Source organism: Lepidochelys olivacea (assembly GCF_965140295.1).
Source record: "Lepidochelys olivacea isolate rLepOli2 genome assembly, chromosome: 10".
Classification (NCBI taxonomy): Eukaryota; Metazoa; Chordata; order Testudines; family Cheloniidae; genus Lepidochelys; species Lepidochelys olivacea.
The window spans coordinates 35,123,041-35,143,431 of NC_140420.1; the positions used below are offsets into that span (position 1 = coordinate 35,123,041).

Here is a 20,391-nt window from a genome sequence, read left to right on the forward strand (position 1 = left end):
AATGAAATCACTCTTAATCTGAAGCAAGAGTGTCCACACGCCCTTGTGGAAGCCTCTGGTGGCTCTGTGTGGTTCCCGCTCTGAGCTGATACACAGAGAACAGGAGTTGTGATGGCCGCTACCTGCAGAGCCTTGGCTCTGTAACTCAAGCCGTAGCAGCTCATGCATTGAGTCCAATGACTGGTGTGTTGGCCCAAATGGCCATCATCACATTGCACCAGAATGGCTAGGGGTGGGAATTAAACCCATTTTCATTGGTTCAGTGCCAGTTTGTGTGTGGCCCTCTGGTGATGGGTGCCTTGGACATGCCTAAGCGTCTGTTGGATACCACGCTATGAACAAGATGTGGTAGGTGGCTGCTCTGTTCAAGTTGGAGCCTTGTCACTCAGGGTTGGCCGCAGGTTTCAAAGATGTTCGGGGCAGGCAGTGAAGTGATAGAAGGCTTGGCTTGGAAGCCCGGTCTGCACAGCTGTGGGTGGGCTAGTAGGAGAGAAGAGAAGAGAAGCATCGGTTATCCCATTAGTTAGAACAGGAAGCCCATGGAGCCAGAAGGTGGCAGCATGTCCAGCAGGGGGAGGGAGCTGAGGGCTGGTGAGAACATAGCCTCCAGGGTACTGAACCACGGGCCAGGATCTGAAAGTGTTCTACAGAAAGTTGATACACAGGTCCGATGGGGAACGTTCATTCTGGCATTTCCTAAGTTGAGCACTTGACTTGCAACCATAAAGTTCTCTTAACATAACGTGTCTGAGGGTGGGGGGTTAATATGGAGGTAGATCCACAAAGGGACTTTGAGGCCTCACTGCCTCTTAGAAGCCTACATCCAACATCTAGATCCAATAACATACTCGAAGCCACCTCTCGGGTACTGCCTAGCCCTCTGCTGGTGGGCTGCCTGGCCCCAGGAAATGAGCGCAACCTGCCGTGCCAGCAGACATGAAGGGGGATTCTCAAATGAGGAGTTCCCTTGCCCGTCTCCTGGCAGGGACCAGGCCCCATAAAAGACCTGCATATGTGGCGAGTTGGAGCTATCGCACTTGGCAGAGCTAATTAAATAGTTGAGCAGGGCTGTCAACCTGACTCTCCCACAGCCCCTGTGACCACTGGGCTAGCCTCGCTCTCTTTCTCCCCGTGAACATTTAATTTATTTAGGCAAAGGGGAGCAGCTGCAGCAGGAGATGCCATTACCCACACGCCCAGGTGGTCACCGTGCTCACCTGTGGGGTGGTAGTGGGTGGGAGCTGGCTTCAAGTCCTTGCTCCCAATCCAGTAAAGTAGGGATTGGAATCTGGGTGTCTCACAGGTCTATTGAGTATAATGGGGTCTCATTCGCTTTTTTTGCCATGTCAGCTCTAACTCCACAAGAAGGCTCTTGGCCGAGAAGCCCGAGTAGAGCGAGCATGTTTCTCCTGCTCACCAGTTAGGTGCCCAAGGCCCAGATCAGTGGGAGTTAGGCACCTAAACACCTTTGTGAATCTGGGTCCTAAGCCCTACCCCTTTTCTCTGCATTTCACTCCTGCCTAGCCCTGGCAGTCCCTGAGAATGCCTTTCCCTGCCGCAGTCCCCCTATGCTTTGTAGGGGTGGCTAACTCAGGGGTGAGAATTCCACTAGGCAGCAGGGTACCTGGGTGTTAGGCATTGTAATGCCCATGCCCCTATGTGGATCTAGCTCATAATGCATGTACATTTCTGCGCACACACTACAATAGTGTAAGGTGTATAATATACCTTTAATGCATAGCACGCTTGTGCACGGAGGAGGATCTATAATGCACATGAACAAAAGCCCAGCAGAAGGATCAAACATGCCAGTGGCAGAGCCCTGGCAATCCGAGCTATGATGTGATGCCAGAGCAGCATCAAGGCTGCACTTTATGGCTCCTGCCAGAGCAGAAGAGAGACAGGGACAGGACTGTCCCAGGAAATGCCTGTCAGGGAGATAGGGAGAGAGGGACAGACAGCAGGTGCCTGCGCTTATGCTAGAGAAGAAGGGAGGCGTCTTGAAGGAAAACAGGAATGAGACAGACACAAAAAGGAGGAATGCAGGTGCCTTCATTGGAATTCAGGCTTCTCCTTATCTCGTTACCTGCAACCTCAACTGAACCCCCCCCACCCCGGAAGAATCCCCCACAGTTAAGTGAGCACAAATGGAGTGTGGGATTGGCCAATCCCCACCATTATGCCTGCAATCATTTATCTTCTGGGGCTGACACAGCCTTTGTGTCTCTCCTTCCCCCCCCCCCGCCCCCTTCTCTGTTTCCATTTTCCCAAGAAGCCTTTAATGAAATCTGCCCTTAATTAAATCCACATTCATTTGCATAATTACCAGGAAATTGAAATTAGCCTATGGACGTGGCTGGAATACATTTAGGCTTTATCAATCATTCCCATTATGCAGGGCAGAGGGGTATGATGTGGGGGTGGAGTCCTGGCCGAGACACTCTGCTGGTTTGGGGTAGGATAGTTGTGTATGAAGGTGCCCTGGGACCCCTGACAACTCTGCCCGTGCTCCTCAATCCTGGCCCAACAGCCCCTCTGCTATCCCAGTGTTGGGCTCCCCATATCGCTCTGCTGATACCAGTCAGTCCCAACCTGCAACCCCCCTGCTCCTCCAGCCCTAGATCCCCCCACCGCTCTGCCTGCACCCCTCACTTCTGATTTACATCCTCCCTGCAGTCCTGGGCTTCCCACCCCACTCTGCCGGTGTCCCTCACTCCCGATGTGCAGCCCGTTTGTGGTCTTTTATGTTGGCACTTGTCCTAGCCTCATGGTGGTGATGTGCTCCTGCTTTCTATTAACCTCCAGCATAGCCCAAGGCATCTGGCCACACTCGTGCACTCAGCAGAACTGGTTCAGCTGGCACTGCAGCTGCATGGCCAATGGACAGTACATGTCGCGCATCTCCATGGCAGGCTGTGCAACGAATTTCCTCCAGGGATTCCTCCTCGCCCCACTTCCATGCCAACCCTCCATCAGTCCCCAGGCAAACCCAGAAGCTCTCGCATGTCGAGCCTGCCCCCCAAGGGCGATCAGATCAATTGCTGCTGAGCAGCACGGTGCCGAGTGCGAGTGCTTTCTCTGTAGGGGAAAACAATGTGAAGAGTGACTTCCGGGGGGCGTTTGAATGGGTTGGAGTGATTGGCAGTCTGCTGGCAGAGGCTGTGTGCATTGGATCACTGGTTCTGGGCTAGCTATTCTCTCAGCTCAGATCTCTCCCACCCACTCCCCAGCAAGGACCAATAATCTCCACAGGGACAAATACTTTGAAAAGCCACAAGAATCCCATGAGTTTCCCCCCCCACACACACAATTCCTGAGAAAGTAGGGCCCAAACGGCGCTTCCAACAGTTCAAACACCATCTGCCTGGAGGAGCACTGGAGTAATCAAGGTAGCTATACAGGGCTTTGATGGCTAGGCCCTGAAGCCAGACCTCAAAAACTCAGCTCTACTTCCCAAATTGGGCAGAAGTAGCCAGAGAAAGGAGTTGCGAGGAACCAGATGGGAGGTGTGTGCCCCCCAAGCCTGCTTTAGTTGGGGTTGGTCCTGCTTTGAGCAGGGGGTTGGACTAGATGACCTCCTGAGGTCTCTTCCAACCCTAATCTTCTATGATTCCATAAGACCAGCCCCATGACAGCATGGTTCCCTGTCCCCAGCTATGGTGACTCCATTTACCTAAAGCTGGGTAGCACCCTGCATTGATAGCAGGCCTAGGGGGCTGCTCATGTTACCAGAAGGATAACTGAGCTCGTATGCTGTGTGCTTCGTGCTATTGCGTCCTGAATATGAAGTCTTTTATTGCTGCTAAAGGTTGTTGAGTGCTGACTGCTTAGACAGAGATGCCATCTCTGCAGTGAGGAATCGAGTCTTGGAGCTCCGGGCAGGACTCCAAGGTCCTACTCCTGCTTCTTTGACCCTAGCTTTTCTTTGGGCAACTCACTTCCCTGCTCCCTGCCTCAGTTTCTCTCTCTCTAACAATCCTGTCCCAGAGCCCTGGCGTGTGAGTAAGGGTTAATTCATCAATGGTAATAAGGCTCTATAAGACCCAGGATGAAAGGCGTGATAGGAGCTCCAAGCAGTCATCATTCCTTGGACCCGTTATTTGTTAATGAATTGCAGGATGTGCTTTCAAACTAGCCCTTCAGCTTTGCAGACAGCCTTCCGTAAGCTGCCACCCTATCTGTCCCCTTCGTCCAGTGTGCTGCATGTCACAGCCTGGGAACCCACCTGCCCCAGGCCGTGAGCCAGGTGCCTCCACCGCTGTGGCCCTGGCCTATTGGGGGCGGGTTGGACCTGTTCTGACTTGCACAGAGGCGGAACTCGCCTCCGTCACCATGGACTTGAATGAAACAGGATGCAACGAATGGCAAATGAGCCTGAGAAGCTGCTGGGTGATGCCTTCCCTGGGGTTTGGACAATTCCTCCCATGAGACCATCTTGACGCCAGGGTCTCGGGTGGTAATGGGAAACCACCCAAGTACCCAGGGTTTGCTGGTGTGAACGTTTGGCAGCAACTTATACTGCCATTGCTACGTGGTCCCAGCTGCCATATAAACTACTGGCTGCAAGGCCTTCCCACCCCACTGCCTTCTGCCTCCACCCCTCACTTCTCCTTTCTGTCATGGGCCAGGGTTACCAGTGCGGCATACAACGGGGGCTAATGATGGTCTGAACCTTTCACTGCTGGGTTGCTGGTCCAGATCCCAGCTCAGGGTGGGAACGGCTGACAGCAGCTCCCTCTAGGGGCTATGTGAAATGGGCTGCTGGACTCAGTCTAGCCTGATGATGGCCCAGGTGTCCGTGCCCTTCTGAATCCCCACTGTGACTGGTTGGCCAAGTCAGCAGGGAGGCCAGGGGTTCCGTGGGGCCAAAGCTAAAGCCCAGTGGGGATGCTTACACAGCCACTGTCTGCCCTGTACCTGCTCTGGGAATACAGAGTTACAGACGCGAGGGGGAGCAGCAGGAAGAAAGATAGGCACCTAAATACCTTCTAGAATCTGGACTCAACTCCCTGCCTACCTGGGAGGGTCTGGGCCACAGTCCCCTCACGAGGGAGGAAGGATGGTCTTGTGCTGGGACTGGACTGGGAATCGGGAGATGTACTTTCACTTCCCAGTCCCTGGATGACCTTGTGCGAGTCACAGCATCTCTCTGGGCCTCCAGAGACAATACTAATGGGGATAACCATCCTGCCTGTGTGTGTTTAGACTGTAAGGGCTGTCTCTCAGCCTGTGTTCACACAGCACCTGGAGCAGTGAGCTCAGGTGAGGCCTCTAGGCACAGCTGTAATATAAATGATGATGATTCCAGTAGAGAGGAAATGTTCTCGTTCATAGAAAACCCCTTCCTTCGATTTCATCCTTTAAAATGGTCGATTCCAGTATGACGGGGAAGAGGCCATTTGCCCATGTGTCCAATACATACACGTACGCACCCCCACACCCTCAGAATGCACCCCCTCCCCACGGAACCCGTCCAACCCAGGAAAAACTCAAAACACTTATTGGGATGGATTGTTGGTGTGTTTTCCCCTTGGCTTTATTTTATAGCAATTGTCCTCAATATAGAATTAAATAACACATTTAAAAACCTCCTGCTCACAAGTCAAAGAACTCCAAAGAATTTACAGCTACATGGTACTCTTTTGATTGTTTGTTTGTTTGTTTTCCCTTTTGCAGAAGGGGGGCGGGAGAAATCCAACGACAGCACCATGTCTGCTCGTTTTCATTCTGTGACCGCCCCTCTCCAGGCGCACAGTGCAAGAACGGAGTATATACACCCAACCAGTTCACAAGGCTAAGTCACAACACAACCAACGGGATGCAGTGATGCTTCATGGGGAGATCAACAAAAACAGCTGATGGAGGAGATGCCCACGCTGCTGTACAGATCAGAGTCAGTTGGGGAAACGGGATGTCCAGCCTGTCACATCTACTCTCACCATCTCCTGATCCATCCATTTGTATCTGTCAGTCTTGCTCAGTAAGTTGTGTCCATTTAACACATGCAAGGGCCTTATCCAGCTCCCATGGAAGCCAATGGCCAAATGCCAGTTGGCTTCAAAAGGAGCAAGGTCGAGGTCCGACCTGCTCTGAGTTTCTTGGTGTGGTTGCTGGCATGCTGAATGTCTGGAGGGGTGCAGGGGTTCAGTGCATGGATTTCTTTAGCAGGTTCAGATCAAATAATGTCAGGAACCTTTGTCCAAAATTCCTCAACTTTCCAAGGCTTGCTGTCCAAGTGAAGGGCTGAACTGCCCCCCCACCAAGGGAATATTCGTGGCATCCATATAGTCTAGGCCCTGAGTGACCAGATGTCCCAGTTTTATAGGGACAGTCCCAATATTCAAGGCTTTGTCTTATAGAGGCACCTATTACCCCCCCCCCCCCGCCCAAATTGGCCACCCTAACATAGTCTCAACCAGATGAAATGGGGTTTTCACCAGGGGCAGTCTGCCTGTGGGAGATTCCCAGCCTAGTTTCTGCTCTAAAGATCATAGAATCATAGAATATCAGGGTTGGAAGGGGGTCATCTAGTCCAACCCCCTGCTCAAAGCAGGACCAATCCCCAACTAAACCACTAAGATGGTTCAGCTCAGAGAACATCCAAGCTCTTAGGAGCGCTGATGCCCAGGGACAGTGGGTGGAACTATCCCACTGACCGGGAGAAGAGTAAGAGACACCTTCTTCATCTTGGTGTTGCCCAAAAAAGAAGCAAAGGCCTCTGGATTATTGTCACCCCACCAATCAGAGCACTGCAATAAGGGCTGTAGTAGAGGTCAGGGAAGGGAGTGATTGGTCCTCTGCTTGGCCACCTTTGCAGCAGGTGGGATAATGGGTGCTGACTTGGAGAAACCCATATATGGGGAGGGATGGACTGTCCTCCTGGAAGCTGCCTTCTCCCTGCAATCCTTCCTCTACACTGAAATGAAAACGGCTCTCAATCCTCATGGTCTAGGACAACAGCTTGGGTCACGAAGAATTTTCTCCGGTGCGATACGACTGCACAGCTTGGTGCCTTATGAAAGAGGGAACTGACACCTTGCTTCAAAGCTTTTAGCACCCAGGATGCAGGGCTAGATTGGCCATTGAGCTGCTCTGGTGTGATAGCAGGCCAATCGCTGGCTGCCAGCCTCGTGTACTGCACTCAATCTGCAAGGGAGCCAAAGGACAAGCTCTTCTTGGGATATTTTGGGCTGGACTGGGAATTTGACCAGAAAGACTGTTCCAGGGACACCTCTAGCTGGATGGTCAGGCGCTGGCCAGTCTGGATAAGCGGCTGATCATTTGCCAGTTATGGGAGACCTTCTCTAACTCAAATGGCGTCTGTGCAGTGGAGCTGAGGAATTGGATTCTAGTCCAGGGTCTGCATGAGCAGGTGTGTAATGTATGTAGTAACAGTGTTTGTTCTCTGCACCACATGCATTCATTCCACTCTCCTCTGAGCGATGCCACGAGACTTAGGGAGGTTGTCAGAAGAGCTGGTTGGAAAATTCAACTTTTTAGGCTGACATTTCAACTTTCACTGAAAAAAACCCAAGGCAAAATGTTTGCAAAAAAAAAAAAAAAATCACAGCCCCTTTTTGGACCAAGAGTCAAAACACAAGCTTCAGCCCTTCCAGAAAGCAGCCAATACACTCAGCACTTTTTGAGCTGGCGAAGACCCAGCCCCCTCCCTTCAAATGGGACAGCCCTGGGGGAAACATCACTGCATTGTTACAACAGAGAATCACTTTTATTTTATTTTATTTTAAAAAGGCCTTCACGTCCATTGAGAGGTTTTGCTTTTTTTTTTTTAAATATATCCATTTTGTTGTTTTTTTGTCATTTTTTAATTTTTCTTTTCTTTTTAACAGTGACAGTAACTGAGGTAACACCTGTGACACTATAATCTCTCCTACAGGAAGAATATCCAAAACCTGACAGACAAAGGAATTACCCCCCCTCGACAACCTAATAACAACAATGCAACAGAAAAAATATCTCACGCACACCCTGAAAATCAACAAACCAACCGGAAAAATAAAAAAAGTTCTATGTGGTGTTCTTATTCCTTATCTACATTATTGCACGAAAGATCAAGGACATTGAGGGACCTAAGGCAAAAAGGAGAAATTGCGGCTCTATTATCTAAATCTGTGCAATGCTACCTCTAAAAAATACTCGAGCCCTGGTCTTCCCCAAAGCACGGGGTGACACCTAAACAGGAGGGCAAACAGGTTGCATTCCCCCAAAACGTGGACTGCTGAGAAGGAGGGGCGACGCTGGGTGTTGTAATGGTGGGGATGCGGGAAGAGGACAGATGGACGGGATTGGTGACACAAAGGAAGATCCAGGGGTCAGCAGGCTGCTAGTCTGAAGGGTGGGAGAAGCCTCTCAGATGCTGTCCCTTCCTCACCATGGATAGGTAGTTGTTTGAGTGGATCAGTCCTGCCAAGGGACGGAGCAATGGGCTATCAGACATGGTGCCCCTTGGATACTGTACCCAGAGGTTCTGGAGTCACCATGGTGCTCTAGCAGTGGTGGGGAAGGAGGCCAGGGTTGGGTGTGTGCTGTGGCCGGCAATGGTTATACAGAAGACACACCCTCGCTTTCTGCTGAAGTCCTGTGGCACTGGCTGTCAGGTGCCCCCTGCGTATTAGGTGGGGGGCTTGGACTGTGCCTGCCCTCCTGGTGTCTGTTTGTAAACTGCTGTTGCTGCTTAATAGCATGATAGCCCTTTGTGCAGTGCTGAGTGAGTTGGGCCGTGCCCAGAGGCCGGGGCTGGGGGGGCGGGAGCTGCTTGCCAGAGCAACACCTCCACTCAGCCAGTCCAACTCCCCTCCCCTGAAATGGCCCCTGCTACAGCCCCTGGGGAGTGCAGCCAGCCCTGGGGAGTCTGGGACAGGGCAGGGAGGGGGGGACAGAAAGGTGGACAGCACAGCTCTGTGCCACTAAAGCTCCAACAGTGTCCGGCCCTCAGCCAGCCGGGTGGCAGGACTGACCCTGTTTGTGCCCACACTGCAAGCCACAGGCAAGGGGGACAAGCCAGATGCTCGACAGGGGTCTGTCTTTGCTGCAGTGCTAACCCAGGCACCTACTCGCCTCACCCGCCCTTCCCCACACAAGCCTGATGGTGCTTTACAGTTGGGCTAGCTGGCCTGGGCTATAAGCTAAAACCTGGGTGCTGATTACGCTTGGACTGGTAACCCGCCCACTTTGCAGTGAGGACTGCAGCTAAACCACTCATGTTCTGCTAGTCCTCCAACGACCATCCCACAATCCCACCCCCTTCCCCTCATGTGCCCAGAAGGGCAGACAGGTTCCCCACAATTCACTGGGAAAGCATCATAGACAGTGGCTCAGCTCGCTGCAGTGCAAAGCACCATGGGATGGGCCACCGCAGAAGCCCTAGCGACACATACAGCGAGCGCAGCACCAGACGTAGCTGCATCTGGCTTTGCAGTGGCTGTTCACACCGGGCTAGGAGAGTCTGGGCAGTGAGAACACCCCGCCTGTCGCCAGTGTTAGCTCTGCAGGGAAGATCTGCCCTGAGGTGCAGGTGGGGTAGGCGCATGGGAGGTCATGGGGGCAAGTGAAGCCCCCCTGTGGGATGGCAGGGACCTATAGTCCCTGAGCTCAGGAGGAAATCCCTTTGGTGCATGCCCTTGATTGGGAAAGAGCCCATATGCCTTGTTCTTCCAGTATCCTGAGGACCCTCTGCTCAGGGCCGGAGCTGGGAGACAGCAGACGTGAGTCTGTGGTAGGCAGCTGAGCTGACCCTGTGGACACCTCCTGGCAGAAGCCCCAGACACCCCCTCATGTTTGTGTACGGACCCATGTTTGTGTACGGCCTAGGACTCTGCAATGAACTGCTTTCCTGCCCCTCCCCCCGGACCCCCCCAACGCCTACAGGACCTCTCTGGCTCTGAAGCACCCACACTGTGTTAATTCGATCCCTCACCAAGGCTCTGGGCTGGGCATTCAGCCCCCTTGCTCCAGAACCAGCCAGGCAGGTTCCCTATGCATCCCTGGGGTGGTTAGTTACTGATTGGACCTGCTAAGGCCCTTCCCCAACTTGCCCATGGAGAAGGCAACTCCGGCCTCCAAGTCTGATTCAACAGCAGATCAGAGAAGTGCTTATATCCATCCCTCCCCCTCACACCCACCCACCCATCTCTCACACACACACGCCCACCTCTCGTTCACACACACACACACACCCTCCCATCTCTCTCTCTCTCTTACACACACACACCACCTCTCTGTCCTGTGTCTCACACACACACCCTCCCATTTCTCACACACACCCATCTCTCTCATGCACACACACCCGCCCATCTCTTTCTCGCTCTCATACATGCCCATCTCTCTCACACACCCCCTCCTGTCTCTCTCACACACACACACACCCCTCCCATCTCTCTCTCACACACCCCTCCCATCTCCCACACACACACCCCTCTCTCTCTCACACACACACACACACACACACCTCACATCCCCTCCCTCTCTTCACCCTCCCATCTTTCTCACTCACACACACCTCTCTGTCTCTCTCACACACACACACATACTCCGACCTCACACGTTTCTCTCTCTCTCTCACACACACCTCTCCCATCACATACATACCTCCCATTACATGCACAAACACCTCCCAGCTCTCAGACACCTCCTACCTGCACCCTCCCATCTCAGTGCGACCCTGCTTGTCACAGGTCAGTCTCCCGGTATGCTCTGGCAGTGCAGTTGCCCTGGGCCTGCCGGTGGCACCCTGCCACTACCATGGGACTGGGGACTCCCCACCATCCTTTGGCCACACTGAGGTTTGCAAACCTTGCCTGCCAGTGACCGAGCTGGGACCAACTGAATCAGCAGATGCCACTCAAACTCCTGCTCCTGTCACAACACAGCCCACTAATGCAGGTACTTGGGCGGGTTGATCCCACAGCTAGAGAACAGCTGAGCACAGCTGGGAGGTGAAGCTCAACTCCCATCACTGGGCTACACACAGGCTTTGGGCAGGTGGGGTGCTAGCAGGCTCCAGCACGCCAGGGAAACACAGCCAGCTGCCCCACTCAGCCCATGGCTGTGGAAGGCTCACGTTAAGAGGTGACAATGTTGGGGGTGGGAGGGTCATTTCCACCTGCGTGTTCCCAAGCCACTGAAGCTACCGCCCTAGATATGTCTGTGCCTCCATCAAACCGCCTTGCCATGGGCATCTGTTGGCAGTGAGTGGGCTCCCAGCGGTGCCCTGGCTAGGGGAGAGCGAGCTGGCACAGAGTATCACAGTGGCTGAACAGGGCGCACTGTGGAGCTGGTGGGGCACGGAGGGTTAGGGCTGGGAGCTGGCCAGCAGCTCGGGTGTGGGCTGGGTCTAAGTGGAGGCATTCTAGAGGCCAGGGAAGCTCAGCAGCAAAGCCCATCTCCCCAGGGGCACATGTTACAGCAGCGCCTGGCATACCCAGGGCATTGCCTCCCTGCAACCCCACCCAGCCCTTCATGCCGCTCTCAGTGCAGTATGGCTGCAGTGCACGGTGAGTCATCCAGAGCACCCTGGACACAGGGCTCCTGCCTGCCCTGACAGCACCACTGCCTTCCATCTCTTCTCTCCAGCACCCTCTGTTGCCTTCAGCTTGTCGTGGCAACTGGCCAGACTTTGCGGGCAGTTAATAGCTTTCCTTTCTGGCCACCACTTGGGGTTTGGCTCCAGTGCATCCATCTAAGCAGTGGGTGCTGTGCCAACCCCCACGCCAATGCCTACTGGTTTGCCTTGGGCAACCCCGCCAGCTGGTTTTTTCAGGCTGACCTCACCTGTCTCCTGCGCCTTCCACCAGCATGCACCTCCTCCCCAGGGAATCCCATTGACGGCAAGCAAGAGCCGTCCAGCCCAGGAAGCAGGTGCCAGGCCAAGCTCATCAGGGGTATCTGTGAGCATCCCTTCCCAGGCCCCTGCCATCCAAGCCCCAGCCCCATATGGCCTGGCACTGCATGCTGATGAGAGCCTTTCTAACCACTGCAGCCACAAGAAACCCCACGGAGCAGGGGATCCGGAGCCTGTTGGCGGCTCTCCTGCTGCCCACGTCCCTCCAGTTAAAACCAAATGGGTTAGATCTCTGCTCCTCACAAGACATCATGCTCTATGCCCCCTTGCTCCTCATATGGGTCCCAGTGCCCAGCTGACCCACTGGGGTCAGGGACAGGGAGAGGCTGTTCCCTGGGAAGGGTGATGGTGACAACAGCCGGGCCCAGCCGGCCCGACACACAGTGACACATGGAACACACCGACATTTGCTACATTTAGCACTTGCTTCCCCCACTGGCAGGGAGAGGCATTCCCTCAGGATCCCTCAGCAAGGAGGGGACCAGCAGGAGCTGGGGCTGCCCGAGTCCCCACCCCTGGGGGAAGTGCCCTGGGCATGGCTGGGCTCAGGCTGTCAGAGAACTGGCCCTGAGAACACCCCCTTTACAGACAGGGTCAGTGGCTCAACCAGGCTTATTGGTTTCCTCTTTATCTCCTGCTCCCCATCACAGGCCACCCTCCAAGCAGGATGGCAGTGGGGGACAGGGATGAGGCAAAAGGGGCAGACCCCAGCCTGCTTGGTATTAAACAGGCTGGTGCACGCTGCTCCCCACAATCTCTCCAAAGGCCTCCTCCACAGACTGGGCTCATGAGCCTTCCACTCAAACCCCACGAGTCCACCCTGCCAGCCCCCCCGCCCCACCCCCCCAGGGAAATCACAGGAGGGCCCCCGGGCCTGAGCACAGACACGAAGAGCCAACGAAAGAGCGACAGCGGGCAGCTCTGGAGGGCAACGCTGCTGCAGTGCCCACTGGACAGTGCTGGCCCCATGCTCTCTTACCGGTATCCTGTAGCAAGAGCCCTGCTCAGAGCCCCAGCACCCACCCTGCCCCAGGGAACAATGCACCAGTTCGCATATCAAGCCTTGACAGTGATAGGGGTTCCCGGTGACCCCCAGAACCACACGCCTGCTGCAGCCTTGTTGCTTATTAACTACAAACCACCCCCCACACCATCCTACCCCCCACCCCACCCACACGCCCGATGGCTGTGACATCCCTGCTGAGCCCCTGCTGCTCACAAGATGGTCACCCATCCGTTTGTCCAAGACTGGGTGCCGATTCCCTCCTTCCCGCACCCCTGTGTCTTCCCGCTATCATCCCTGTGAAAGTCCCTGCCCACCCCCAACAATGGGAAGAGCCTCAGCGCTCCTCCCATGCCCCACTGACAAAGGGGGGGCGCAGTGCAGAGTGCCCGGGGAAGCAGCCCCCAGCCCAATCATGGAAGACATGAGGGGGAGGGGCCACCATGCCACACAGGGTCCTTCCCAGCCGCCAAGCCGGGGCCTTTCTGCCTGGCTCTATGTCTGCACTCTGGCCTTTCCTCCAGGGGTTAGCTATACGTCGCAGCCTCAGTATCAGTGAGTACTAGCAGTGTGAGTATTTTTTGCTTCGGGAGACATGGCTCCTGGTCCCTTTTCACACAAAAAAGGAATCCCCTCCCCCCTGAACCCCATTCGCCAGTGGGGCGGGGAGGCAGGGGTGCTGACATCATCGTTGCAGGCTGTACAGAGCGGAGCAGCGTCATGATGACCAGCTGCCCCCTCATTCCCGCTGAGCCCTCATCAGACACAAATTTCTATTGCTGTGGCCAGGACCATCTGCCCTTTGCCTTTGTCCTGCCGCCCGTCCGTCCGGCTAGCTCCCCCCGGGGAGGACAGGCCTGGCTCGGAGGCGGAGAGCCGGGGGCCGCTGCCTTCCGTCAGGATGGTTCTCTTGAGCGGGGTGGGGGTGCAGGAGCTGGGCGTCTCATGGCGATGGGGGCCGGCGGAGAGCTTATCTCCGGCATGCTTGCGGGAGCGGTAGGAGGGCCGGCGGCGCACCTCCGACATCAGGTCGTACTTGATGAAGTAGAAGACCTCCTTGACGGGGCAGCGCTTCTCGGGGTCCAGGGCCAGAAGGCGCTGGAACATGCGCAGGGCATTGTCTGTGAAGCGCCGCCATTGGGACGGCAGGCCTGCCAGGCGCCCCTTCTGCCACCGCACAAATTCCTCAAAGAAGGTGTCCGAGGCAGCGGCTGCCTCCCAGGGGAAGTTGCCGGTCAGGACGCAGAAGATGAGCACCCCGAAGGCCCACACGTCGATGCTGGTGTCCACCGCGAAGCCCTCGGCCCGGCCGGCCTGGCATACCTCGGGCGCCGTGTAGGGTATGGTGCCGCTGATGCGCTTCACCCGGCAGCCCACCTTGCGGGTCATGCCGAAATCGGCCAGCTTGACCCGGCGGCAGTCGCGGTCAAAGAGCAGCACGTTCTCCGGCTTGATGTCCCGGTGCACCAGGTTCTTGCTGTGCACATAGTCCAGGGCCAGGCCCAGCTGCTGCACACAGCGCTTCACCATGTCCTCAGGGAGGCCCACCTGCAAGGGCAGACACAGTGCATTAGCAATGGGCACGGGGATGGGGGTGCCGGGGGGGGAGGGGCATTTCCACATCACTGCTGCGACCCAGGGGCCCAGCCTGATCTCCAGCACATGTGGAGTTGGACAGGCAGGCACTGGGGGTTTAGCCACAGAACTACAGAAGCGAATGGATTAACAGCAGGTTGGCTCTCCTGGGGACTGTCCCTGACTGCCAGGCTCCTCACAAGGTGTATGGGCCCCGTCACAGACACGTCCTGTTGGCACATTTCAGGTCACACAAAGACTCTCCCCTTAGGAGCTTGAATTAAGGAGGTCCTACTATAATTCCTTTATCAGTGCTTAACCTCCTCCTTCCCCAGGCCTCCACGTGGCCTCGCACAGATGGAAGTGTGTCACTCCAAAATGGCACATGCCCATGCTCCTGGTCGCTGCGGGGATGACTGCCCGCCCCGAGGTCTGTCCCAGAGTGGGCCCTTCCTGCCCCCCAAACAGCTTTGTGGCTCTTCTCTGGTCAGTATCTGGTAACGAGCTGCCCAGACCTGGCCGCACCATGGACATTCTGCTCAGCCTCCCTGCTCCGTGACATGGAGCCGTGGCTCTCCTCTACAGGCACATCCCCCATCCACTGTCACCCCCCAATCCCAGGTAAGGTCCCCTGCTCCCAGGGCTGGACCCAGAAGTCAATTGGCAGCAGGATCTCAGTTGAGGACCTTCTCCCTGAGAGAGGCCAAGTCCAGTGCAAATGAGTGGAGATCCACCTCAGCTTCTCCTCCTCTTGGGTCTCTCTCTAGTGCCTGTTAATCTCCAACAGACCACGACACCCTGGGAGGAGGCAGAGGCGTCGACTCCATGCGTTCTCCAAGGCTGGAACATCCATGGAAAAAAATTAGTGGGTGCTCAGCACCCACTGGCAGCCAGCTCCCCCTCACAGCGCCTCCCACCTGCCTGCTGCCCCACCCATCAGCGCCTCCCCCTCCCTCCCAGTGCCTCCTGCCTGCCGCAATCATCTGTTTCACTGAATCACATCATGCAGGAGGCGCTGGGAGGGAGAGGGTGGAGTAGGGATGGGGCACGCTGGAGGGAGGAGGCAGAACTGTGTGGGAAGAGGCGGGGAAGGGGCAGGGGCGGGAAGAGGCGGGGTGGGGGTGGAGGCTTGGGGGAAGGGGTGGGGTGGGAGCAGGGTCTGGGGTGGAGCCGGGGTTGAGTATCCCCTAGGCCCGGAGGAAGCTGGCTGAGAAGACTGATGGAGCTGGAAGGGCTGGCTGAGGAAGAGATATGAAGGGTGCTTGGCCAAGGCAGTGTGAAAGGGAGGAGAGGAGGTCATGGTGTTCATGTGGGAGCAGGCAGAGGAATTGCTTAGGGTGCTCTGGGGTTGGACAGGGTAAGAGGGAGGAGACTGACAAAAGGGAAGTCTAGGCTGAGCTTCAGGAGAAATATCTAAGGCAGAGAGGTCCGGGGGGCCAAGGTCCTGGAGAACAACCCTACACTGGCCACTGGGTCGGGAGGGGATGGACTAGGTGACTTAAAAGGCCTTCTCTACCTCTAGTGTCTCTGATGAGCATTGCCTTAGGTCCCTATCCATGTGCAATGCAGAAGCTGGGTGGAAATTTGGAAACCATCATCATCCTGAAATGGCAGCCAACAAACTGTTTCCCTCCCTCCCACACACCAAGGGCTTGAGAGGTGATCAGGTGGCTGGTTAAGAACTGCCAGCCACTTGGGCAGGGCTGTTGAGTTCAGCAGGGGTGGGGATACAGTTGTCCTTCTTCTCCAGGGGGCAAGGTCCTTACCGCTCACCACTACCTTGGAGACCAGTGCAGGCCTGGTGGAACCAGTCCAGAATGCATCCCCCAGGGGAGATCTTAGCCAGAACCCAGGCTAGTCTGAATCCCTGGGCCAATTGCAGACACCAATGCCAGCCTTCCAAAGGTCAGACTGGTGAGGGGCACACAGGGGCTAGAATTTCCTGGGTCACAAAGGAGAGGGCATTTCAAGGACTCACTTCCCTCCCCTGCCCCTCCCCCACACATACACCCTGTCTCTTGTCTTTGCTAAAGCACCTGCTGAAGCTGTATAATCACATTTTCCTTTATTTGCTTTACATTACGATTTCATTACACTTCCAATTCAATTATGTCTAATTATATTTGGGGAGATCTCTTTCTACTCTTTGGTCATCCTTTCTCCTTGGTTCTCTCTCAGTTCTGTCTGCTTATTCCTCCTCCCCCCCATGCCTTGTTCCTTCAGTGCAGAGAGGGGAAATGTTTTATGATCAGAGCAAGCAGTACTATATGTGCCATTGGGCTAGCTCGCCCCAGGAGGTGGCTATGAACCCCTGGTCACTGTTGAACCCTCCCTACTTTCATAAGGATAATGAATCATAGTCATTAATTTCTTATCTTCATCTAGCACCTTTCAGGATCCCAAAGCACTTTGCAAACCACTTCACCTGCCACTGAAATGCAGCCCCCTCTGGGGTGGGACATGCCAGCAGTTTAACAGCGCACAGCATCATTAGGCAAGGGTTTAGGACAGGAAGTGATGCATAATGCACCCAGTTGCAACTGCAGGGCAAGCATAAGCAGGAAGGTTGTAGTGACCCCAGTTAGTATTTAACAGCCCTGCTCTTGTGAAAATTGCTACAGGCTCATTAACAGGACACAAGTGGCCAGGGGCTCAGCTTTGTCTCATCTGAAGGCATGCTGCCCCCAGGGGTGAGGTCTGATTGCAGAGTCGGGGGCAAGAGTGCCACCTACTGAACACCCTGTATATGCGGGAGCCACTAACACTCGGGATGCTCCCAATTCAGAACTCTCCACTCACTCTCACCTTGCCCAAGTAGAAAGGATCCACAAGGTGCTAGCAAGAGGAGAACCAGGCCCAGGTGCTCTCAGACGGGAATGTCAGGGCTTTCCTGTGGCAGTATTGCACTCAGGCACCCGCCAGGCCTGAGCCTGATCTGCTGGCTCCAGTCAGCACCCTTGCTTAGCACATGAGATCACAGCTGGAGGACAGAGTCTGCCTTTAGGTCTCTGAGTAGCAGAGGTAGGATGGGGGTCAATGGAGAAGGTGGTCTTCTCGTGTAGGAAAGGGGTCTGTTGTGCAGGGGAGCTGGGGCAGCCCCAGTTGAGGGCCATGGGTGTTAAAGCTCAGACTCCACGGGGGCAGGAGAGAGGTAGCCTAGGGAAGCTTCCTAGCTGGTACCTGTGGCGGAATTATGTCAAAGAGGTCCCCGCCAGGCGCATACTCCTGAGCGAAGACATAGCAATCCTCAGTCTCAAAGACCACGTCGAAGACCTTGATGATGAAGGGGCTGGAGGAGAGCGTGTTGGTGATGCTGAACTCCCGCAGGAAGTTCTTCAGCTTCGTCTTGCTCTTGTTCACGAACTTCAGCGCCATTTTGGTGCCTACAGGGGAAAAGGCTCAGGAGAAGGCTCAGCAACATAGGGCTCCTCCCAGACCAGTGAGGAGTTTGGGGGGGGGGGACACAACGCTCCCACAAGAGCTCCCAAATTCATGGTCCCCGACTCAGGCCCCACCCATCCAAGCAGTGAGGTCCCAGCAGGTGCTGCTCTCCCTACCAACCCAGCTCTACGTGGCGCTTGTCATGGCCTGGCCCACACCCACTGGACCTCTGGAGAGGCCTGGGCAGGAGACACTGGTCTTTGAGCACAAGGACTGAGATTTTCCTGTCCGTTTTCAAGATTTTAAAAAATGTTCCCATCCCAAATCAGAACAAAGAGTTGAAATCTCAAAAAAATGTTCAAACTGAAGGTCTGGGGGGAAAAAATTGATTCGGGTCAGTGGAATCGTTTCATTCCCATTTTGTCAATTTTTTCAAGACCTTTTTAACTCTTGTTAGCTTACATTTCTAAACAAAAAGTTGTTTTGAACCAGAAAGGTAGAATTTTCCATGTTGAGTTTGACACTCTTTTTTCAAAAATGTTTTGAGTGGAGAAGTTCATTGACGACGCCCCTTTCCCAGGAAACGTGTCCATTTGGATGAAAACCATTTCATTTAAAAATTCCTGACCAGCTCTGCTGGGGCTGGGGCCAGTAGCTGAGCAGGGACACTAACAGGAGCACCTGGCATCCTCCCCAAAGGGCTTTGCCCTCCCAACCCAGAACTACAGAACAGCCTCAGAGCAGCAAGCCTGGTCCACTGGGAGCTGTACAGAAGGAACCGCCCCAGCCTCAGCCCACCATGGAGACCTTCATGCCTATCCTGTCAGCTCACCAGAGGCAGAGGACTGTGGGTGTGTCAGGGAAAAGCCAGTGGAATGGCACACAGAGCGGATCCCTGTGGCCACAGGCCCTGGTAAGAGGCAAGCAACAGGCCATACTTGCTACTCTCCCAGTAGCTGGATGCCCCCTGGCTGGGGGTTGGGGAGTGCACCCCTCATGCCAGTACAATTTCTGCAAGCAATACCCTTTGACTTAGACTGGGGATGTGGCAATAACGAGTCGAGACCCAGCCTGCTTCAGGGGTCCCTGTCTGAGCAACTCCTCACTCCCCCATGAGCTGAACCTAAGCTGGGGTACAGGAGCCTGACACTTCCTGCAGCTGGCATGGCTGGAAATATCCCGAGGTGAGCCACTCCCAGTGGGCATCAGTCAGCCTGCAGCAGACAGGCGCCAAGCCAAACAGGAGGGACAAGAATCCTTGTACTCCCTGACCTGCTAACAGGTCTGGGCTGAATTTCAGATGGCTGCTCAGTTCCTCCACTCCAGCCGTGTCTCCCCTCTCCGTCCAGCCGCTCCCAGCCCGTGGCTCGCCAAGCTACCAACAAGCCCTGCCTGCCCAAATGCCCAGGCCTGGCCACTAGGAGCCGAGCTGGCCTCACCTGTGCTTTTGTGGGACACCAGGTCCACCTTGCCGTAGGTGCCCTTGCCGAGCTCGCGGATGAGGTCATAGTGCTTGTTGATGTCAGAGCCAGAGAGGGTGCGGATGGCCAGCGACTGCATGTCCTCGGTGATCAGGGGCACTCCGCAGCAGGCCAGCTTGCGCGACGGCTCCTGCTCGATCGAGCCAGCACTCATCGTCGCACTGCAAGGCAGAGACGTGGTCAGGGGCATCGCCATATGTTGCCACGCCTGTGGGCCTGCCACACACACTGCCTGGCACCCGCTGTCCTGTGTGGCGCTGGGCAGAGGGGAGCCTCATGAACCACTAGGGGAGTTCTTTGGGGCCTGGGGAGGGCTGCCCCTGCAGGAGCACAGAGACCCACTGTGCTGGATAATTCCCCACCCATGTTGTACAGAAACAGCCCCTCCTGTCATCAGTCTAAATTCCCACCCACTCTCTCCATGTCAGTCCTGATCTTTGCCATCACTCTCATTCCTCTAATCCTTTGCTGGCTCCCCTTCTCCATCGCCAGCTCCAGAGCTCTGCCCTCCCTGCTCATCTGCCCAGGCTCCATCTCATCAGCTCTGTCCATGATGCCCCATTGCCCTCTTTGTCTGCAACCCCCGTGGCCGTGCTGCCTTCCAGGCCCCCCCCTATACATGGAGCCCCCACCCCCCAATCCAGGCTGGCTGGCTTCTTTAAATCCCCCCAACAACCCCCTCCCTCCCACAAGGCCTGCTGTGGCTGTAGCCAATATCCAGTGCACTTATCCACCTCGTGAGTCAGCTGCTCCCCTCCATAGAAGGAAAGGTCAAGCACTGGGAGAGGAGTTAGGACTCCAGGACTGATGCAGGGAATTCCAGGCAGGTGGGGGGCACAGGAGGGCTGAAGTGTGTGTGTGTGTGTGCACCTGGGCATGTAATTTAGGTATTCTTGTTAATATGATGTGTATTGTGCTAGGTGCTGTACATTATTTATTAGGGATATTATGTTAGCACCAAGGAGCCCTGGCCCTATTGTGCTAGACACTGTACATTATTTATTAGGGGTATTACGGTAGCACCAAGGAGCCCTGGCTCCATTGTGCTAGGTGCTGTACAAACACAGAGCAAAGCAGTGGTCCCTGCCCCC

General features: G+C 55.2%; 1 protein-coding gene across 1 annotated transcript in view; it reads right to left on the minus strand.

Moving 5' to 3' along the window:
- Nucleotides 1-13,044: 13,044 nt before the first annotated feature.
- SBK1 (SH3 domain binding kinase 1) overlaps nucleotides 13,045-20,391 on the minus strand; it is a 47,656-nt gene continuing 40,309 nt past the window's right edge. Inside the window, exons 2-4 of the mRNA XM_084640549.1 lie at nucleotides 19,259-19,461; nucleotides 17,619-17,821; nucleotides 13,045-14,411 (exon numbers count right to left, since the gene is read on the minus strand). Of these exons, the coding sequence (XP_084496675.1) occupies nucleotides 13,623-14,411; nucleotides 17,619-17,821; nucleotides 19,259-19,454 (1,188 nt within the window). The 5' untranslated portion in view covers nucleotides 19,455-19,461 and the 3' untranslated portion in view covers nucleotides 13,045-13,622. The remainder of the gene's footprint in view (nucleotides 14,412-17,618; nucleotides 17,822-19,258; nucleotides 19,462-20,391) is intronic.